This window comes from Camelina sativa, chromosome 4 (genome assembly GCF_000633955.1).
Source record: "Camelina sativa cultivar DH55 chromosome 4, Cs, whole genome shotgun sequence".
Classification (NCBI taxonomy): domain Eukaryota; kingdom Viridiplantae; phylum Streptophyta; class Magnoliopsida; order Brassicales; family Brassicaceae; genus Camelina; species Camelina sativa.
The window spans coordinates 27,310,053-27,330,265 of record NC_025688.1 but is presented as its reverse complement, the minus strand read 5'-3'; the positions used below and the strand labels follow the sequence as shown (position 1 = coordinate 27,330,265).

Below are 20,213 nucleotides of genomic sequence, written 5' to 3'. Positions count from 1 at the left end.
CTCTCTCTGTGTAGATGAACAGATTATTTAACAAACAAAAAAAAAAGTTGGGTGAATAAAATAGAAAAGCCGTGCGTGAGCTTCACGCTACTTTTTATTATTATTTTTTTTTTCTCGGATGATTGATTTAACAAAATTACATAACAAGACCTTTTCAATGTACCAACTTTTTTATATAAAAGACTTCTCAAAGAAAAAGACACTATCAAATTATTATTATTTTTTTCTAACTTTTATAACCAATGAAAACTATATGTTATTTTGTTATTTTCAAGCATAACTTCCAAATTATTTACTCAAAAAGATACATAAGATAACTTACCATCTTTTGTACTATATTCATAACTAATTCTCATGTATACAAAACCAAATATTCATAACTTAACCAAAAAAATTTCACTAGCAAAAAATTCAAAATTCAATTATTTTTATTATGTATTAGAATTTGATCAAATGAATAAAAATTATTCAACTAGAATAATCATAAACCACATGAATTGTGTGTAGTTTGGTTTGTAGTTTAGTGTAGAAGGGGGTAATCTAGTAAATTTAGTAGTTGGGGGTTCCTAGTTGGTGAAGAAAAATTTCTCTGGGCACATATGGCAACACAATTAAGAATATTGGATCCTCTTTTTATTTTTATTATATTTTTTTTTACTCTTTTACTTCAAAGTTCAAACAAAAAAATAAACGGACAAAGCAAAAAAAAAATCATTACTCTGACCTCTCTCTCTCTCTCTCTCTCAGCTCTCTCTTCTTCATCGTATTCAACTTGTACCGAGATTGATTCTCTTTCTTCCGGATCTTACGCAACCACTCTCACCTCAGGTTTCTTCTTTTGTTTCTTATGGCTCCCTGTTTTTAGTTCTTGACACGCATCTGTTGTTTTTTCAATGATGGTTGTTTCAGAAATCGAATCTCCGATTATTACATCATGTCTTCTGAGATTCTCCTAATTACATACTCCAATTCGATTATATCCTGTTTCCAAACCTAAATGTTGAGTCTTTCACTGTCGTTTGTTCTGAAACTTTTTATAATCTTCTGTGATTGAGTTATAATGGTGGTTTTGTGATCCAATGCTTATGTTTGATTTGAACCCCATGTGCACGATGCTCATCTTAGTCGCAGTTTCCTACTAAAGCTATCTTTTTTTTATTGAGATACCTTTGAGAATTATATATCAATCCTTTTTTTTTCTTTCTTTGCTTTGTTGTTTCAGGGGAAAACATGTTTGTATGTTGTAGACTTGAAGAAGAAGAATATGGTTATCTTTCATGAAGTTTTAGTATCATCCATTAGTTGTGTTTAGAATTACTGGGAACTGCTCTTTTTCTCTGAGAAGTTTGGAGCCCCTTTTTCCACAAAGGGGGAAGTAGGTGGTTAGCTTGAGAATTTTGGAATTTGGTAACAGATCATGCCTTACTTTGCTCAGAGGCTTTACAATACTTGCAAGTCCTCGTTCTCTTCAGACGGACCAATATCAGACGAGGCTCTGGAGAAGGTTCGCAATGTCTTGGGTATGATTATATATATATATATATGCACTTATCGTAACTCTTTGTCCAGTGTTTTTTTTCAGTTTCTAGCATTTGTTATTTAGCTCATCATTGTCATCCTTTTGAGTGCTTGTGACAATGACTTGTTTATGAATTGTGTGGCCCCACGACATGTGAATTAGTATATCTGATCATTCTGCAATTACCTTATCTGAGTGTAGTAGTTAAGGTGTTGGTGGCAGTAATTATATATTTATGTCTCACTTTAGTCTTAAACACTGTGGTCCCCTGTTGCACTTATAGCCTTATTTGTAATCTATGTTTCAGAGAAAATCAAGCCATCTGATGTTGGCATCGAGCAGGAAGCTCAATTGGCACGGACCAGGTCTGGTCCTCTCAATGGAAGTCTTCAGTCTCCCCCAGCAATAAAGTATCTTCATTTGCATGAGTGTGACAGTTTCTCTGTAAGCATACTGATTTGAATGCTCTATGGCTGATTAGTATCAAAAAGTTAGCTATTAAGGATTACTAATGGCTACTACAAGATAGTCAAATGTGGGGTTGAAAGGGTGCATCTTATGTGATCTAGTTTAAGATGACTTAGATAGAACATTGCATAAGAGTCCCAATCTAATTTCCTAGGTTTGTATAGGAATGCTTCTGCTTGGAATAATATGCCAGAAACCGAACTTTCAGTAGAGCAAGGTTCAAATGCTCTGTAGCGTGAGATGATTTTAATATTCTCCTTTTCCGCATATTCGAAGTTAGGGGAATAGGGGGGCATCCAAACATGGTTTTTGAGAGAACCTCAGGAATCCATCATTCAAGCCATGAGCCTGAAGTCTGCAAAAAAAGCCTATGACAAATGATCTAGAAAGTATGAGTAAACACAGTTTGAGTCAATTCTGAGTCTGTCTCTAGTTAAAGGTTCTATCTTTCTTGTACCACCCACCAATGATGTCTCTCAGCTGGTTCGTTTTGTCTATGTTGTCAAAACAGATAGGAATTTTCTGCATGCCACCTTCCTCTATGATACCTCTGCATAACCATCCAGGAATGACCGTGCTAAGCAAGCTCGTTTATGGTTCAATGCATGTGAAGTCATATGATTGGCTAGAGCCTGAACTGACTGAGCCAGATGATCAATCACAAGGTAAATGTTGTCTTTCCCTTACTCTCTCATTTTTAAACCAATCACTCTTCTGGTCTAATTGTAAAACTCTTTTGTGTCATAAGCAGCAAGACCCGCTAAACTGGTGAAGGATAAAGAGATGACGGCTCCAACCCCAGCAACAACATTATATCCGAAAAGTGGTGGCAACATTCATTGTTTCAAAGCCATCACGCATTGTGCTATTCTTGACATCTTATCTCCACCTTACTCTTCAGAACATGATAGGCATTGCACTTACTTCCGGAAATCCAGAAGAGAAGACTTACCAGGTAACACAACTCTGAAACACAAGATTAGAAAATGCTTATAATAAGGGGTACTCAATCCAAATGAACCCCAAAAACTCAAATCGCCAAACCGGAATTAGAATATCTGATTGATTCTATGACTTGGTGGGATTGTGATACGGAGCAGGTGAGATAGAAGTGGATGGGGAAGTTGTGACAGACGTGACTTGGCTCGAGGAATTTCAACCACCTGATGACTTTGTGATAAGACGAGTTCCATACAGAGGTCCTGTTATTAGAACTTGATTGATATAACAACTCTCTCTTTACTTCTTCACATAAATTTGGGCGGGTTTGGATTTTTATTTTTTAAATATTCCTTTTTGGGAAATAATCTGAAAATTTGGGGTCTTCTTTTTATATTGCAAAGGACGGGATTGTACATACCAATTTGTGATACGGTGTCTCAGTTTCACTATATTGCAAAATATTTCTCATGGTTTTTTTTTTTTGTCTTCGGTAATAGACTTCTCTAATGGCATCTTTAATCTTTTACAAAATCCCTCGAAAGAACGAATAGGGTCACGGTCACACCCAGTTTTGTAGGTTGTGCATTTGATAACGAAGTTGTGACTGATTTGGATATCGGAATAAAGTTCACTGGGGTGTGATTTGACTGTGTTAAAAAGTATAGTGAATAAAGCGCGTCTTTGGCTTTTTTTCTAGGGACCTTTTCTAATAAGCCCCACAAAGCAAAATAGACCCAAGAGGCCAAGAATAATCAAATACTGCCTCCACCGTTAGACTGTGTTCCATTCCATCACGCTCTATCGTTTCACTAAAATTTTGTCATTAGATAATTTAGCTTGGTGAACAAAAGAAAGAAGATAATTAAACTTTCCACTTGTTCCCTTAGGGTTCTCGTGTAAAAAAACTGAACTATCAATTTCGGAGATGATGAGCATGATGTTAAAACAACCAAACTAACTCATATAGAGTCTAGAAGTCGACTGGTTGAAGCCTGTGGTTGAAAGACTACTGTTCAAATCTTTGCATTGCGATTTTCATCATGATTCGTTACTTCAGATATCTTAAATGTTATGAATTTTTTTTTTCTTTTTACTATTCTTGGGAGTATAGTCTTGATGTGAAACATGTTAACAACTTTGAAGAGAAACGGCGTGTTAACAATCCTACGTTAATTTGTACTCTACAATGTGTTTTTCATTTTATCTCCAGATAAATATATAAAAAAAGATACGTAGGCATGTGATGGAGGAAGAATTCGAAGACGGTGCCTTATTTTGCGGCGATTCTTTAGGGCAACATGCAGAATTTTTTAGCTTCTTCTTGCATGCATTACTATATAGATAAAATATATATCATCAACTGGACTGGATCAACGTCCTTTTCTATTCAAATTTTAAAATATAGTATATAGGTATAGATCTCGCTGCTTTGCGCATGTTAAACGTACAAATTTACGTGGCAACATTTTAAAACAAAACAGTAAGACCGTTTTAGTTACGAATATGTGAAAATCAAAAATTAATCAATTAACTAACATATACTGTTGTAGAAAAGTTGATTAACTTTGTATTAAAATTGTTGAATGGTGTAAATGTGTTCTTTTCAGTTTTTTAAAAAAGTAATTAAGATTACCTCAATTCGGTTACCACCAAAGACATGATTCTTAGTGATAGACTGTTAAACTGATCATCATCATCATGTTGAGTCATTACCACTTTGTTGACCGGTATTGGTAATGGTTTAGTTGTTTTTTTATAAAAGGTTCTACCGGTGTAATTGCTGAAATGGAAAAAAGGAATTTTCTTGGAAAGAACTCGACAAAAGATTCTCTTAACCAAATAAACTCAATCTCGATGAAAGGAATTAATAGTACAAATATTATATTATAAAAAGAAAACAATTTGAATATACAGTATATGTATATACTCCACAAAAGAGAGCATGGGAAAGGGAGGAATTGTGAATGAAGTGTCGGTACGTAAATAAGTTAGGACAAAACATTGTTTCCTCATCTTTCGATAGAGAGAGGAGAGAAGAGAAAAGAAGAGAGGACAAATATTCGAAGTATTTAATTAATAGTGAAGAGAGAGTTGATGGGAGAGAAGGAATCGTAGAGAGTAGAGACTCATGTGGGCACTAAATTTGAAGATCGAGGCGATCATGGTAAAAGATTTCACATATAAAATAGAAAACTCAAGTTGTGCATATATATCTATATTAATGACTACGAGCGTTGAAATTTGATCCTATCGCGTTTTTCATATATGTTCCAAAATGCTTGTATAGATATGTGTGTGCATAGACATAGAGTGTCGGAAAATTGCATTGGGACGGTTTACAATTAACTTGGTGTAGGGTTTGAGGTCCTTATATTCATTTCACACGGTTAAATTTTGTAAAAAGTGAAATTTGTACGTATTTGTCTTTCTTCTAACTACAGTTTAGGACTGGGCAAAATAACCGGTAACCAAATAACCGACAGAACCGAACCGAAAAAAATCAAACCGAAACCGAACCGAAGTTCCTCCAATAACCAATAGTTAGTAAAATCCTGTGTTCAAAATAACCGAAACCGAACCGAACCAAACCAACAATTAAATGGTTAACCGAAATATCCAAAAACCTAGAATATATCCAAAATAATATACTTAGTATTAGGCAAAACTATAAAATAAACTTAAAATATTAATTATTTCTACATTCAAAACAATTAAATACTTTAAATAATCAATATATTTAAAAGTTATTATTTTGAATTTACAAAGTTAAATACTATTTTGTAAAATCGGATCAATATTTTTCCCTCTTTTTATATTTTTGTAATATATTTTTGGTTAATTTCGGTTATATTCAGTTATCTTTGGTTACATTGGTTATATTAGGTTTATTTGGTTAATTTCAATATAATTTATGTTAGTTATGGTTATCTCTTCAACTAACCGAACCGAAAGAAACCAAACCAAACCGAACCGAAATTTCTAAAATATCCAAATGGTTATTATATTCCTATATCAAAACTAACCGATACTGAACACAACTGAACCGAATGCAGGCCTACTACAGCTTATATATGTTTACAAATTCTAAATCAACTCACAAAATGACAATAAAGACAAAGATTGCTCTCTGGAAAGAATAATCAAAAATGACAATCAAAGACGATTAGTTATTATATAGACTATATAGTTACATCTCTCGAATTATATACGAATTCTTTGGTAATTAATAGTAAGCCATACAAAAACATATAGTTACATCTATAAGCTGGTGTGTTAACCAATGCCTCATTGAAAAGGGTCACTAATAATAAAACCAAAACGATAAAAGACAACTTCTGTTTTGTACATAAGTGAACCCAAGAATCTTTGGGAATCACATCCTTAGCCATTTGACAATACTCCCCCTTCTCTTAGATTTATAAGTTTTGTTTTCAATCGTCGGGATTGAAGACTGTCATGTAGTAAGTAACATTAGTATATGAGAAAAATGATCAATATATAAAAAATGCGTATAAACGTTTCATTCCACCACATTGTACTCGATCGGTTGGGGTAGACAATAATTTGTACCAGTATTCGAATAATCAAACGGTTCAGATCGATTAATCTTTTATTCCATTTGAGTTTCTTCTATGCTAATCTGATTTTATTTCACTTTTGAAGTTGTGTTTGAAAAACTCGAAAAAGTGGTATAATATGACAAAAGGTAAAGCGTAGTCCCCGGCAAAGGTCAACTTAATTGGAGATTATTAAAGAGCAAATTGTTATAAATGCAAGAGTGGTTTGGTCGGACTGAAATGTTTATTAATCACAAAACTACAATTCTAATGACACAAGATATTCGACTGCCAATTGTATATACATATAGACTTGACTATTTAATTTAATTAAACCAAGATGCTTAGTATCAAATATTCGATTAATTAGCCAATTTAAATAGCCTAGCCCTTATCACATGATATATGAAAGGCATGTTAGGTAAACAGAACATCTCTGTTTTTTTTTTAATGATACAGATTTTGGACTATGAATTCATGTTCAATCACACCATATATTCAATTTTTGTTAAAAGAGAGAAATTATTTTTAAGAAGTTAAAGGTGATAAGTTTATACGTCTTTGTCACTAAAAGAACAAACGGATATTTTTCTGGTCTGTTAACAAAAATGAAGCAAAACCTAATAACAAATGTGTTTTCACCAAACGGAAGATTCCAACACACTTTTCCATAAAAAACACTTACACTTACACGTAAACATGCATGACATAGATAAGAATATATATGTCTGTCTACATATATATATTATAGTTTATGACAAATAACAAGACTATACAACAATGCTTATATAGTGTACTTGTATCTATATATATGGGAAATCATAGTATTATTGAAGCCAACGCCGAAATTATCATAGAGAGACTATACACATATAACTTGAGATTTAAACTCTCACATGGGGTTTTTTTGTTTTTAGTTTTTGAGTAACTGAACTCGAGAGCTAGTATAAGACACTCTCGCCGGAGAGTCATGGCAGGGACATCTTCACCGGGAATATGCTACACGTATCTTGACCTGAACAGAGAAGAGACGGTGGAGAAGAATAATGAAGAAGAGTCATCAGTTGAAGACGAAGACCAAGTCACGAGTAGTAACAACGTTAGACAGTATGTTCGATCCAACATGCCTAGGCTTCGTTGGACGCCTGATCTTCATCTCTCCTTCGTTCGTGCAGTTCAACGACTAGGCGGTCCACACAGTACGACGACTCTCTCTCTCTCTCTCTCTCTCTCTCTCTCCCTCAAGTTCTCTCTCTGTGGTGGTTTGTAATAATTATGTTATTGTTGTATGACTTACAGGAGCGACACCAAAACTGGTTCTTCAGATGATGAATCTGAAAGGATTGAGTATTGCACATGTCAAAAGTCATTCACAGGTTCACACCATAATCTCACCATCGTCTGTTTCTCTAAGATTATCTCAGTTTTGTTCTTATTTTTTCAATGTTGTCATGTTTCTGATTTGAAGATGTATCGAAGTAAGAAGCTCGAGCCATCATTGTCTCGCCATGGTACGTTAGTTTTGATCCGCAGACATATATCATTCTTTTCACCAGGTTTGATGAAAACGACTTTTGAACAGAGTTTGGAGCTTTCATGAGTGGACAAAGAAGCTATTTGATAGACTCCAGATGTATTCCATATAGCGGCGATTTAAGACATGCCAATAACTCTAAAACCGTTCCTTCAAGGTCATTCAATCATAGACAACACAAGTATTAGTTCCTAAAATGTTTCAGATTTCTACATCCGACCAGAGAGTTAAAATTGCATTTTTTTTTCTGCAGGGTACTCAATCAACACGCGGCGGTCATTACAAATCGTGGAGGTAACTTTCTTATGCGACCTTCTAGCTGGTTGAGCGGGTTATGCACAAACAACCAAGACAGCATAAAGAACAAGACTCTGCCTCTGCTCGAGGTAACTACCTTCATTTTTGGTTAGAGGAACACTACTTTTGGTAAAAAACATATAGTAATCTTGGTAAAACCTTATTCAGATTAGGAAGACAATGATCAATGAGAAAAGAGTCCGAGATGAAGAGGTATCATCAGTCAAACGCATGAAATCAATATCCGGAGGTGGGATACAGTTACCTGAGTTTGGAAATTGCAGGCAAAAACCAACAGATGATATCAACACGATGCTCTCGCTCTCTCTGTTCTCGACATCATCAGGAGACCGTAACATAGCATCATCCGACATAACAGAGAGATGAAGTTTTTAACATTTAAGAGTTTCAAGAGTAGAGACCTTTTTCTTTTCTCTTCCTTAGCCGTTTCTTGGGATGAGTACTTAGCCAGGATCTGGATCAGGCTTGATTCAGATCCTGGAAGTACTTTCCTTCTAAGGTTGTATTCTTAGAAAATAAAGTAGAATCACTTGAAACAAAACACATGTAATAATAATATGTTTCCTACTCAAAAATGACAAACCAAAAACATGACTAGTCACTAGTCAATAATCTTCTTTCCTCCTCTTAGTCTTCTTTGCTTTCAATCCACCACCAGACTCATCAATGTCATTCTTTAGCTTTTTCGACTTCAATACATTCTTCTGCTTCGATTTCTTCACTTGTTTCTCACTCACTTCAGACTCACTACTACTCATCTTCTTCCTCTTCTTTTTATCTCGAGAACCATTGAGATCACCATCAACTTCATCATCTTCCAAATTCATTTGGTTTTCATCGTCATCAATAACCTCATGGATCCTTCCTTTCTTCTTCTTTTTCTTCAAACTCTTACTACCATCATCAATATCATCACTTTTAACTAATTCTTCACCATCCTTAACACCAAAAGGATCAACCTTGAGCTTCAAGTCATCAGGCATAGTCTGATATATAGGCAAGTCCAAACTCTCAGATAACTTCAAATGCAAGGATCTAACGTATGTCCACTTATCAGGCAAAGAATCAACTACTCCATTCACAGTCGCCATCACATTCTCGACGATTTCATCCCTTTCCATAGACAATGTCCCTACTTTGATGACACTACAAATCCCAGTCCTAATGAAGAACATAGCACCTCTACAAGCTTTCTCAATCTGCCCTTTCCAGTTCTTCTTCGTATCAATAGCCACAGGAATCTTCTTGCTACCAAAAAACTTCTTCCCAAATACTCTCGGCAACACATGAATCACTCTCCGATCACAGAAGAACCTCTCGTAGGAATCGCATAGCTTCTGTCTCGATTCGAATGATTTATAGTCCGATTTAAGCTTCGATAGCTCGAGAACTGTAGTGATCGGTATGTTCTCCGATTTGATCTTCTTCACTGCTTTCTCCTTTTTGAGACCACTTTTTTTTCCGTTGTCGACGATGAGACAGAGCTTCGGCGAGTCTTCGGTAGTGTTGATCAGAGGATGCGGAAGGGAGATTCGGTAAGCGCTCCTCTGATGCGTCTGTGGAATCGTATTCAGGTCTACGGTTAGGTAAACGGATTCGTCTTCCTCTAGAAGCTGATGTGGCTTCTTCGTTTTCCGTTTTTCGTTTCTACGTTCGAAGAGAGCCTTAATTGCTATGTTCACAGTCTTGGGTAGAGTAGTTACCTGCTCCGGTAATGGTTGCGGCTGAGCTGCGGTGGTCATTGGTATGTCGGAGAGATTAGTAAGTTACAAGTTAGGGTTTAAGTGTCTGCGGAAGAGATTCAGGGTTTTAGAGAGGAAGACGAAAAATTTTAAAACGAGTTTTTTTGGGTTTCTTAAGGCCCATGATATAGTTAATGGGCTTAATTTTATTGGGTTATAAATTGTCCACAAGTTTTGTAATTGGAGAAAAATGTTTTTGGAAGATGAGTGTAATTTTTTAAGATTTAGAAAATTATTACGACAAAATAGGGTATCTCTTTTATCAATTCAATGAAATATTTTTTTAACACATGTATTTGTATTTAAGTATAAATTTAAAATTAATATTAATTTATATATTGTTTTTTGCCAGTCCATCATACTATAAAACATGGTTATGTAGTAATCTTAGTTGTCATTTTATTCTTATCATTTGATGTTAAATTTTTATTATGTGTAATTTTTTTATTCAAAAGTACTAAATATATAAGAGATTTCCTTCCTTCTATTTCTTCTGAATGCATTGATTCTCATTTAGTCATTTATCCTTTAAAAAGAAAAAGTTAAGCAAGTGGCAAACGGCACTAATTCAAAATGTCATTTTTAGTCAAAATAAAAAATTATTTTCTTTTTTATGAAAATATACCATATACAAAAAAAAAAAATAGAATTCTACCATAAATCAAAATGTGTTTTATTTGACAGTCGAAAAGTTTATGATATAAATTTGAGGATAACAAAGCTATCAGGTTTTTAACAAACAAAGAGAAGATGCTGGGCACTGTCAAAGCTCTGATGATGTGTTGTTGCTGTTGATGTGTAGGTCTCATAATGAATTTATCAATATTCTAGTGAGGGTGAATTGTCTTTTGTTATTCTTATTGCAATCTTTTTGTTGAATTCCAAGTCTACTATTTTCAAAAAAGTTCATCCTTATTTTGGTTAATTTCTTGTTTTTTTTTTTCTTTTTCTTTTGACATCAAATAGGCTTTTTAACTTTAAGATGTAGATGAACAAGTCTAATCTTTTGTTAGGAAGCCTATTATGAATAACAAATCTAAGCTCTTGTTAGACTTGTTCATCTACTACAATACTACCTCTTCTTCAGTTCTTCTTTTATAATCTATCATCTCGTTTATATATATATGAACAATCTATTATTCGTATCAAAAGTTTTTTTTTTTCCAACTTTGATGATTTAACAATATTATGCAACAAATCTTCTAACATAAATCTGTTGTTCGGTATTGAAACAAACTAGTTCTCATATATGTATCAGGTTTGTTTGAAGACAAACATCTCTACATCCGATAGAACAAGCAGTAAAAGGTATACAAATCCTTTCGGTAATTTTACTTTCAATATGTGATGTTCGTTTACGGATCTTGATTTTTTTCTATCTAAATTATTCTTACAACTTTTAAAACAATGTGTAGCAAAATGAATATTACTTGAAAAATTGGTCTTATCACTTAAAATAAAGTCATACAGATACAGTGTGTGAAATAGGTCTCTCCGGCACGTGACTCATTCCGTCGCACGTGTGACTTGCTTTGTCTTCTTTTCCCTCTCCTCTTTCTTCGGGGCTCCATCACTTTCCTAAAACCCCAGCAAGCAACTGTGTGTTTGCATCTCTTCCGCCATCAAAATCAAAACTTTTTATCAAAAACCCCCCCAAAAAATCCAATTTTATCTCACCAATCTCTATTGCAAATCTATCTGCATATACTTGTGTGTACGTATAGTTCTTTGTTGCTTGATCATGTCAATCTTCAATTCTCTGTTCCGTCTTTCGCAGTGCGGTTTTATCAGATTGATTGTTGGAATTTGGAATTGGGAGAACGTTGACCTGCTTCCGGTGAGATTTTTTTCATAAACCCTTATTCTTATTTTGCTCTTTTCTTCTCAAAGTTTTGATTTTTTTTTTTGGGTTTATGTGTGTTCTTGTGTGTTTGAACTATGTGGTAGAAGTTGGTTGGATTTTGCTCTTATTGAATATTCAAATCTGGGTTTGAAAACTTGTGCAGGAATTTGGAATTTTGCTACAGAGGACTTGGAGATGGGAGCTAACTGTTGTGGATGTCACAAAGGAACTGTTGAATCAGTTCAAGGCTCCATCATGTCGTAAGTTTTGATGCTGTATTAGTATTATTAAATGGAATTATCTACTTAATGAGTTTGTAGCCAGTCTTTGATGATTTGTCTACTACTAGTTTAAAAGCTGTTGATGGGGAATATATGGAATCCAATTGCCAATTAGTATGTTACTAAATCATGCACCAAGATATTAAAGTGGAAGCATTGAGGTTTACTTTACCTTCTTGTTTTTTTATTTGTCTCTACAGGTTAACTGACCTGAAGAACCAAGCTAGAGGTACACTTCATATTATTCTGGTACCTACGTTTTTTTAGTTTTTTCTTGAGGGAACCTATGGGTTAAGGAGACGCTCATGTGGTTTTAGACCTCGAGGAGATGGTTGTAGAAGAGACAAGAGATGATGCTGGGCCTCCGAGTCCTACCTCGAGCCCTTCAGAAGTTGAGGTCCTAGCTACAGGTACACGAAGTTTGATTCTCACTATTCTGGTACCTATGTTTTTCGTCCTATGGGCTAAGGAGACGCTCATGTGGTTTTAGGCCTCAAGGAGATGGTTGTAGAAGTGGCAAGAGATTATGCTGGGCCATCAGAACCACTACCTCTAAGTCCTACCTCGAGCCCTTCAGAAATTGAGGAGATATCCCAGTCTGTATGTCTGGTATCACAAGATGAAACCTCGGATACCAAAGAATCACCCAAAAATCTTGATCAAGATGAAGTGTCAAGTTTTGAAGCATCAAATTATCTTTGGAGTACTGGGTTGTTTCCTTACCCGATTCCGAGTGGTTTTTACTCTGTGGTCCCGGTAAGCTATCTTTAGGTTGATATTATCGTTGTCCAATAATTTCTTAGTTAGCTTTATTGATACTTGGTTACGTGTTGCTGTTTGTCAACAATCATTTGCTTATCTTAGTATGTTGTTAAATTTTTCAACAGGTTGAGAGATTGAAGCTTTCTAAAAGCATTCCTACAATGGAAGAAATTAATGCTCTTGAGGATCATGAACGACTTAAGGCTGGTGTGATTTGTGTAGATTTTAAGAAGGATTACAAGCTTCGGTTGTTGAAGCTGTTATATTACGGACTTGTCAGTGGATTGAACTCAGAGCCGGTTAAAGTAATTAAGAAAACTGCTGAACTGGTAAGAGTGGCGGACTAACTTTGGTAGTTGTGAACTCAAGGGAGAATCGATGACTACGTCAAAGATGCATGGCTACAATGCATATCATTTTGTTATTTTATCTTAGCACTGCATGCAGTAAATATTTGGCTCTAAAAAAGAAAACAAATAGATTTTATCCATTTATTAGACACTTTAAGGAACATCACATTATCTCAACAACCTCATTATACTCTTTTAGGTTATCGGGAAATTTTAATTGGAATTTTCCTTCTTCTGGCAGGTAGTAAAAGCAAAACGGAGTCAATCATTTAAAAGTCGTGGGTTTCCACTGCTAGGAAACATCATCAAACATGGTTCTTGTCGTGCTCGAGCAATCCTCTTTAAAGTTCTGGCTGATACTGTTCGTCTTGAAAGTAAGCTTGTAGTGGTAAGTACTTTTAAAAAATATGACCAGTGGCCTTGTGTATAACTCTTGTCATTGGTTGGTTCTGAGAACCTGGCATTTCGGTTAAATTTCTTGATCAGGGTTTCCCTAGTGATCTGGGATCTTCCTCTAGTGTCGATCCACGTTATCATATGTCTGTTGTGGTTGCGCTCGATGGTGTGGAAATGCTGGTCGACCTTAAGCGATGTCCTGGTCAGCTAAAACCCTTCTCACCCAAGGAAGTTTATCTAGCTCATGTCTCAACGGCATGGCAGACTGGTTTTGTAGACAGTGACTCTTGTGCTTCACCATTGGAGCCAAACAGTCCCATGGAACGGTCTGGTTCTTCATCTGTGTTACAATCCGGTTCAAGGTGATAAGCATACTTGTTTAGTTTTCTTGATTATGTTTATATATTTGCTGCCACCCGGTTTATATATATCTTATGTTTCTATTTATGCCAAGCAATTGCATATGCACGTATGAACGTAATTTTTGGTGCTTTTGTTCTTTCCTCAGTGGTTCACGAAACAAGCTAATCATCAAGGAACAGGGATCTCCTGGTTCCAGGTAATATTGTTTGTCAATATATTTGTCCTTTCAATAGTGATAAAATTTTATAGTGCCAAGTTTTTGTGTATATATATAGATTCCAAATTCCATGATACTTGTGTCTTAATATTTTGGTGTCCTCATGTTCCCTCAAATTCTGTCAACTATCTTTATTGATAAAAGGTGTAATATGGTATCCATTAAAGTCCTTTCTCTTTCTCTGATTTGTGTCCTATTATATAACCTTATTTAGTCAACTGCAATGTAAGAGCTGTGAATAGGTAAGTCGTGAGAGTATTTGGCTTACCAAACAGATGAGGTGAATTCAATATGTACTGCAATTGTTGAGTTTGCTGCATATGAAGTTTATAGCTGCAAAAATGTCATGGTATTTGATTAGTCATTAGTGTCTGGCTTACAATGGTTATAAGGTTTTGGCTGAAAAAATGGTTATGATGGGTAAGAAGGCTAATGTTTCAGTTTTTATGTGCAGTTCTAACTCAAATGGAACAGCAGAGCCGGAAACAGAGGGAATAAGGAGTAGGCGTATGAAGACTCCTAAGATCAGCCCTGGAGAGGGGTCCCAAATGGTAAAGTATGTCTGTTGAACAAGAACAACACTTGGTAACTAAACAAAAACATCAAATGTAAACCTGGTTCTTGCAATTCTTGCTTTTCAGGTCATTGATATAGTTGCCATATAAAGGAGCCCGGCTCAAAATACCTGAAGCGAGCTTATTGCAGGTTTGTGACTTCTCAAAAACTAACTGTTGTTTGTTTCTCTTAGAAAAGTTACCGTCTTTTTTAGTAAACAGACGTTTATGGAAAGTTTTTGTCTTGCTATAGATTGTTGGTCGGAACCAAAGCATAAGGCCGAGCTGTGAAGACAGTTACTGTTCTAAGAGAAACAAGAGTTAGATTAAGGTGTTAGAAAATTCATCGAGTTTTGTTCTCCTGATCTCTCCGGATTCTTCATTGACTCTATTACTATTAATAACAATGGTTTTTTGTATTATGAAATCATTTCATTGATTGCAAATTTTAGGCTTTGCTCTTTCCTTTTACAAACAAATATAACACATACAAATAAAATGGACAAGTTTCTGAAGTTAATACAGATATAACAGTATAGGTAACTCAATCATAAGTTTTCAGTCGATGATATTGCGGCTGTTCAATTGGTCCTCGAAGCGGCTACACGAACCAACTCTCATCTCTGTGCTCATATCATTCTCCGGCGCAGGATAATAGTCTGCTCTAAGCTGTACATCCCTTAAGTTTGGGATTCTCAACAAAAAGTTCATGAAATGCTCATGAGCTGTTCCATGTATGAAGAGCTTCCTCAGAGTCAGGCACTCTTGTAACAGACCTGCTCCAGGAAGCGAAAGACTCCTCTGGTTAACATCTCTATCCTGTGGTGGCCAATAATCTAGCTCGCTCAAGCTCAAGCTCCCAATTCCGGTCAAGAAGAATCTTTCCCATAAGCTCAAATCCATCTGCATTGGCGGTGCGGTCAGTGCAAAACCGATTGTGTCCCCGCAATCTAACTTCATCTTTGAGAGCTTTGGGTAGAGAGCAAGACAGCTTAGCCCGAACTCTGGCTCAGCTGGCCTGCGTTTACCTCTGCAATCTCCTTCTATCTTGATCCTAATCTCTTCCAAATTTGGACAGTCATCTAGTCCTGTCATAGGTAGTGGTGTCAGAAATTCTCCAACACTGATCCATAAAGACAGATACTCCAGTTTCTCCCATACTCTTTCTTCAGAAAAGAATCCATTCCCATCACTGGTTGAACAGTGTTCTGCCTCCGATGAATACTTGCACCTCTTCAGGCTCCTCTCGTAATCATCATCATCATCATCATCATCCTGGTGGTTAGTTTCGCTTGTTTCCAACTTCTCTTTTACCTCCTCCTCTGAACCAGACCACACACAGTCTATATGCAGTTTCTTGATCCGATCACATATCGGCTCAATCGCCTTCAAAGAAGAGGTTGTATCAAGATTCTTGCAGCAAGAGATTCTCACATCAGTTAAAGTCATTCTCCGAAGAGTAACCATTGTTCTTAACCCCTTCACTGTTACATTCTCACACCCTTGAATCTCAAACTTGGTCAGCTTACAACATCCTCTCCCTACAGCAACCAATCCCATATCAGTCAAATCTTCGGAATTCTTAATGGACAAGGACTGCAACCCTCCACACAAAGCAACACCATCGAGCCTCCCCCAATCAGTAGCAGAGCAAACTCCTTGGAACTGACCTAGCTTCAACGCTCTCAGCTTCTTACATTTGGAATTCAAAGCCTCTAAAGCTACACCACTGTGGTTCACGTTCTTCCCTACATCAAGAACCAGCTCCTCTAGATTCGGTAAACCAGAGAAAACCTCAATCAAAGTCCCCGCCGTGACAGCCGAGTCACCAGCTTCCGTACCTGGAATCGCCCTAGGATTCGCCAGAGACGCCGTGTCTACCATATGGAGAAGCGTTAAACTAGGGCAATTGGTAGCGACGGCGGAGAGAGTCTCATCTCCGACGAACTCAAAGTACCTCGGATCAAAAGTACAAGCGACACGAAACTCTCTCAAATTAGGGCAAGATTTAGTGATACTGACGATCTCGCTAGATTTGTAACCTTCGGTGAAAGACGCCGTCAAGAGATCCAACCGTAGAAGCCTCGCCGCAACGTCAGCGTAACGNCAACGCTCTCAGCTTCTTACATTTGGAATTCAAAGCCTCTAAAGCTACACCACTGTGGTTCACGTTCTTCCCTACATCAAGAACCAGCTCCTCTAGATTCGGTAAACCAGAGAAAACCTCAATCAAAGTCCCCGCCGTGACAGCCGAGTCACCACCAGCTTCTGGGATCGCCCTAGGATTCGCCAGAGACGCCGTGTCTACCATATGAAGAAGCGTTAAATTAGGGCAATTCGTAGCCACGGCGGAGAGAGTCTCATCCCCGACGAACTCAAAGTACCTCGGATCAAAAGTACAAGCGATACGAAAATCTCTCAAATTAGGGCAAGATTTAGCGATACTAACGATCTCGCTAGATTTGTAACCTTCGGTGAAAGACGCCGTCAAGAGATCCAACCGTAGAAGCCTCGCCGCGACGTCAGCGTAACGGAGAAGAACAGGAGGCAAGTCTTCAGTCCAGTGATAGAAAGCGGAGAGATCTAACGACTCGAGGAAACCACAGCAGTGTTCAAAAATAGGAACGAAATCGCCGCCTAAAGGGATCTGAGAAGCTCGCTGGTGCCATCGGAGGAGCTTGATGTGACGAATCCTCGGCCATTGAGGAAGGAGAAGCTCGAGGGAGGTAGGTGATCGGGAGTAGACGTTGAGAGACTCGACGGAAGGGAAACAGATTTTGAGACGGAGAGCGAGGAGGCTCTGGTGATCGAGAGGGAGAGAAGCGAGGAGTGTGTGACCCCATGGAGAGAGGAAAGAGAGATCGAGGTGAGAAACGGATCGGAAACAGCCGGGGACGAGAGAGAGGTCGCGAGCGTTGCCGCGGAGAGTGAGGTGAGAACGAGTGGATCGTTCGAGAGCGAGGAATTTGTGAGAGACTAGGGAGAGAGAGTTGCGAGCTCTGGAATCGGAGACTAGTGAGGAAATAGTGGATAAGATCACGTCAGGTAAGTCGGAGAGAGTTGTGGTGGTGGTTGAAGAAGCCATGAGAAGCGGCGAGAAGTGATGAGAGAAGAAGAAGAAGAAGAAGAAGAAGCTCCAAACTCAAAGATTTAGGAAGAGAGAGAGAAAGAGAGATGATTTGTGTTGGGGATGAGATAGCGCCACGCCACGTGATACTGACATTCTCCTCTCTCTCTTTCTCTTCTCTGTTTTTTTTTTTCGATTTTTTAAAATTTGGATAAAATGTCTCTTTGATGTGTGTTACGGGCAAAGTGATTTTAAAATATGTATTTTTTTTCCATAACTATATAGTTTTATCGAATATTTAATATTATTATACTTGTTGTATAAACTGAGTGCTTTATTTTATCAAAGTATTCATAAGTAATTTGTATATTATGCGTGCTTATCTGATGATGGAGAAACCAAATTCATACTTTGCCTACTCGTTCGTGTGTTCTCATCATCTTTTATTTTACTTACTTACTTGGGGGTGTATATGATAAAGTTCACTGCCATATCTTATCCGGCTCAAAAGGATTTCGAAATCTTGATAATATGGTATGTACGGGTACTTCAGTACTTTACTGTCTTCTGGTGCATACACGCTGTGTCGGAGTGTTTTTTTTTTTAAGCTCGTTTAAAATGTTTTACATATCTTTTCAAATTTTGGGTGGTATAATATTAGAGATTTCAATCACTCTGATCCTATAAGCTGTCAAATACTAATGTTACTACGAGGTGTTGTCTATAGCTCAGTTTACTAGGGGGGAATAACAACTTTTTTTCTTGTCAAGATCAGATATTATGGAATTGGCGCCGTTACTTGACGACAATTGGTTCCAAAGCATCACATATCAAATAATAAGTAGCTTTTAAAATCACTCTCTTTCTCTCCCTATATATGTTCCCACTTGGATTGCATATTTTTCTGTAAAGAACATTCTACCTTTCTCCCGTGCATGCATCTAACATTTTTTCTTCGTTCCCCTCTAGAATAATAATAATACCATTGTACCAACCTCATCTGTGATGATAGACATGACTCATGAGCTGGACGAGGGTAAAAAGATTATTAAAAGTTTCAAACTAAACACAATTGTTTGAAAGATTATAACTCACTAATTTGAGGATATCAAGAAAAAAAATCCAAATAATAACCGCATATATATTTGAAAAATACACTGTGTCAATAGGCTAGAAGTAATAAGAGATGAAGGGTACAAAAAAAAAAAGGAAGGACAAATAAAACAAGAAATGGAGTATTATTTTGTCCTATAACGTAACTTCAATAATGATTGTTTCATTTACATAAATAAATATAATTAAAAAGTGCAAATAATTAATCAGGAGATTCTAGTTAACTCGATCCAAGCTAATTTCACAAATCTTTAAAAAAAAATGAAAACAAAAAAAAATCAAGTACTTTTCCAACATTTAAAAATTCATAATTGGAATCGGTACGTAAGAATAATACGTCCACCACTCAAAATTAAGCTGAACTGGTTTCCATTTTTAGATAAATATAGATCCAAGAATAGTGAAATGATTCAGTTGAGAGAGTGTCATATGAATAGACTTTTGTCTTTTAATCGGACACTATGTTACAAATGAAAACATAGTGTTTTGTTTATAAAGGATTTTATATTAATATGATTATTGCTTACGCAAATAAAATATATGTAATTAAAAATAGTCTTAAACTTTTTAGAAAGTTTAGTGGATAACTCAATGTGCATTATCACGAAAGCAATAGTGAGTAAGTCGATTGCAAGTTCGCAACTAATTTTTTTTTTTTTTTCTCTTTCCTTACAAAGTGAGAGATTTAAGATTTGTAGGGCACGCATTATCTCTTGCCTACTCATCTTGCCGGTCACAAAAAACACATACATATACATGTGATTTACACATGCGTCAACATATAAACGCGACTTTGTATTATATATATAGATCCACTAACATAGTAACATATTACATATATACCATGTTTTTGTGCACATGCTTATTAATTGGCTGAATTGCATTGTGTGTGAATATAAATAATATATATATATACGTACAATATAGTTAATGTAATACAATTTTATTTTAGAAAAAATTATAATACAATGCTAAGTATAAACTTGTGGTTGCTACAAGTTTTACTAACTTAGAAAAAATTATAATACATTAAACTGTTTTCTAAAGTTTACATATTCTAGTTTATGTAAAATTCAAAAATATCTATGGAGAATACGTTGAAATCATGTTATAGAAAGAAAATAAATTAAACAATTTGTACTTGCTAAAAGACGGTTCATGGTTCTGGATCAGAGCGAGGAGGTATG

At 36.2% G+C, this 20,213-nt stretch overlaps 5 protein-coding genes across 9 annotated transcripts; 3 read left to right on the top strand and 2 right to left on the bottom strand.

The window, feature by feature from the left end:
• Positions 691–3,407, top strand: LOC104782776 (plant cysteine oxidase 4-like). Its single transcript, XM_010507801.2, has 6 exons — positions 691–828; positions 1,223–1,520; positions 1,827–1,963; positions 2,499–2,652; positions 2,739–2,942; positions 3,088–3,407. The coding sequence occupies exons 2-6, from the start codon at positions 1,418–1,420 to the stop codon at positions 3,204–3,206; spliced, it is 717 nt and encodes a 238-aa protein (XP_010506103.1). The 5' UTR covers positions 691–828; positions 1,223–1,417; the 3' UTR covers positions 3,207–3,407.
• On the top strand, positions 7,289–8,907 carry LOC104782775 (putative Myb family transcription factor At1g14600). The gene is made up of 6 exons (XM_010507800.2): positions 7,289–7,685; positions 7,786–7,862; positions 7,955–7,997; positions 8,069–8,177; positions 8,274–8,406; positions 8,486–8,907. Exons 1-6 carry the CDS (start codon positions 7,457–7,459, stop codon positions 8,702–8,704), a joined length of 810 nt encoding a protein of 269 aa, XP_010506102.1. The 5' UTR covers positions 7,289–7,456; the 3' UTR covers positions 8,705–8,907.
• On the bottom strand, positions 8,944–10,080 carry LOC104784372 (ribosomal L1 domain-containing protein 1-like). Its single transcript, XM_010509405.1, has one exon. The coding sequence runs from the start codon at positions 10,078–10,080 to the stop codon at positions 8,944–8,946; it is 1,137 nt and encodes a 378-aa protein (XP_010507707.1).
• LOC104782773 (serine/threonine-protein kinase EDR1-like) lies at positions 11,660–15,295 on the top strand. Of its 2 annotated transcripts, none has more exons than XR_767072.2 (12): positions 11,660–11,917; positions 12,087–12,183; positions 12,405–12,433; positions 12,522–12,614; positions 12,695–12,960; positions 13,092–13,295; positions 13,558–13,704; positions 13,803–14,074; positions 14,221–14,271; positions 14,747–14,848; positions 14,934–14,997; positions 15,100–15,295. XR_767072.2 is itself a non-coding variant. In XM_010507794.2 (12 exons), exons 2-11 carry the CDS (start codon positions 12,119–12,121, stop codon positions 14,955–14,957), a joined length of 1,248 nt encoding a protein of 415 aa, XP_010506096.1. In that variant the 5' UTR covers positions 11,660–11,917; positions 12,087–12,118; the 3' UTR covers positions 14,958–14,997; positions 15,100–15,295. The 2 variants fall into 2 exon arrangements, 1 of the variants encoding a protein (XP_010506096.1); XM_010507794.2 differs by having other exon boundaries at positions 14,747–14,843.
• LOC104782774 (F-box protein MAX2-like) lies at positions 15,244–18,108 on the bottom strand. Of its 4 annotated transcripts, none has more exons than XM_010507798.2 (2): positions 17,011–18,108; positions 15,244–16,580 (listed from the first exon to the last, which is right to left on the bottom strand). In XM_010507798.2, the coding sequence occupies exons 1-2, from the start codon at positions 17,929–17,931 to the stop codon at positions 15,405–15,407; spliced, it is 2,097 nt and encodes a 698-aa protein (XP_010506100.1). In that variant the 5' UTR covers positions 17,932–18,108; the 3' UTR covers positions 15,244–15,404. The 4 variants fall into 4 exon arrangements, with proteins under 4 accessions (XP_010506100.1, XP_010506101.1, XP_010506099.1 ...); XM_010507799.2 differs by having other exon boundaries at positions 15,244–16,888; positions 17,316–18,106; XM_010507797.2 differs by having other exon boundaries at positions 15,244–16,929; positions 17,357–18,106.

Excerpts from the sequence above, each read along its gene's own strand:
- LOC104782776 (XM_010507801.2), top strand. The coding sequence starts at position 1,418 with ATGCCTTACTTTGCTCAGAGGCTTTACAATACTTGCAAGTCCTCGTTC. Across the intron at positions 1,964-2,498 it reads ATGAGTGTGACAGTTTCTCT|ATAGGAATTTTCTGCATGCC; the intron begins GTAAGCATACTG and ends TTGTCAAAACAG. Across the intron at positions 2,653-2,738 it reads GCCAGATGATCAATCACAAG|CAAGACCCGCTAAACTGGTG; the intron begins GTAAATGTTGTC and ends TGTCATAAGCAG.
- LOC104782775 (XM_010507800.2), top strand. The coding sequence starts at position 7,457 with ATGGCAGGGACATCTTCACCGGGAATATGCTACACGTATCTTGACCTG. Across the intron at positions 8,178-8,273 it reads TCTAAAACCGTTCCTTCAAG|GGTACTCAATCAACACGCGG; the intron begins GTCATTCAATCA and ends TTTTTTCTGCAG. Across the intron at positions 8,407-8,485 it reads AGACTCTGCCTCTGCTCGAG|ATTAGGAAGACAATGATCAA; the intron begins GTAACTACCTTC and ends AACCTTATTCAG.
- LOC104784372 (XM_010509405.1), bottom strand. The coding sequence starts at position 10,080 with ATGACCACCGCAGCTCAGCCGCAACCATTACCGGAGCAGGTAACTACT.
- LOC104782773 (XM_010507794.2), top strand. The coding sequence starts at position 12,119 with ATGGGAGCTAACTGTTGTGGATGTCACAAAGGAACTGTTGAATCAGTT. Across the intron at positions 12,434-12,521 it reads CCTGAAGAACCAAGCTAGAG|ACCTCGAGGAGATGGTTGTA; the intron begins GTACACTTCATA and ends ATGTGGTTTTAG. Across the intron at positions 14,075-14,220 it reads GTGTTACAATCCGGTTCAAG|TGGTTCACGAAACAAGCTAA; the intron begins GTGATAAGCATA and ends TTCTTTCCTCAG.
- LOC104782774 (XM_010507799.2), bottom strand. The coding sequence starts at position 17,931 with ATGGCTTCTTCAACCACCACCACAACTCTCTCCGACTTACCTGACGTG. Across the intron at positions 16,889-17,315 it reads GACGGCGTCTTTCACCGAAG|GTTACAAATCTAGCGAGATC; the intron begins GTTACAAATCTA and ends CTTTCACCGAAG.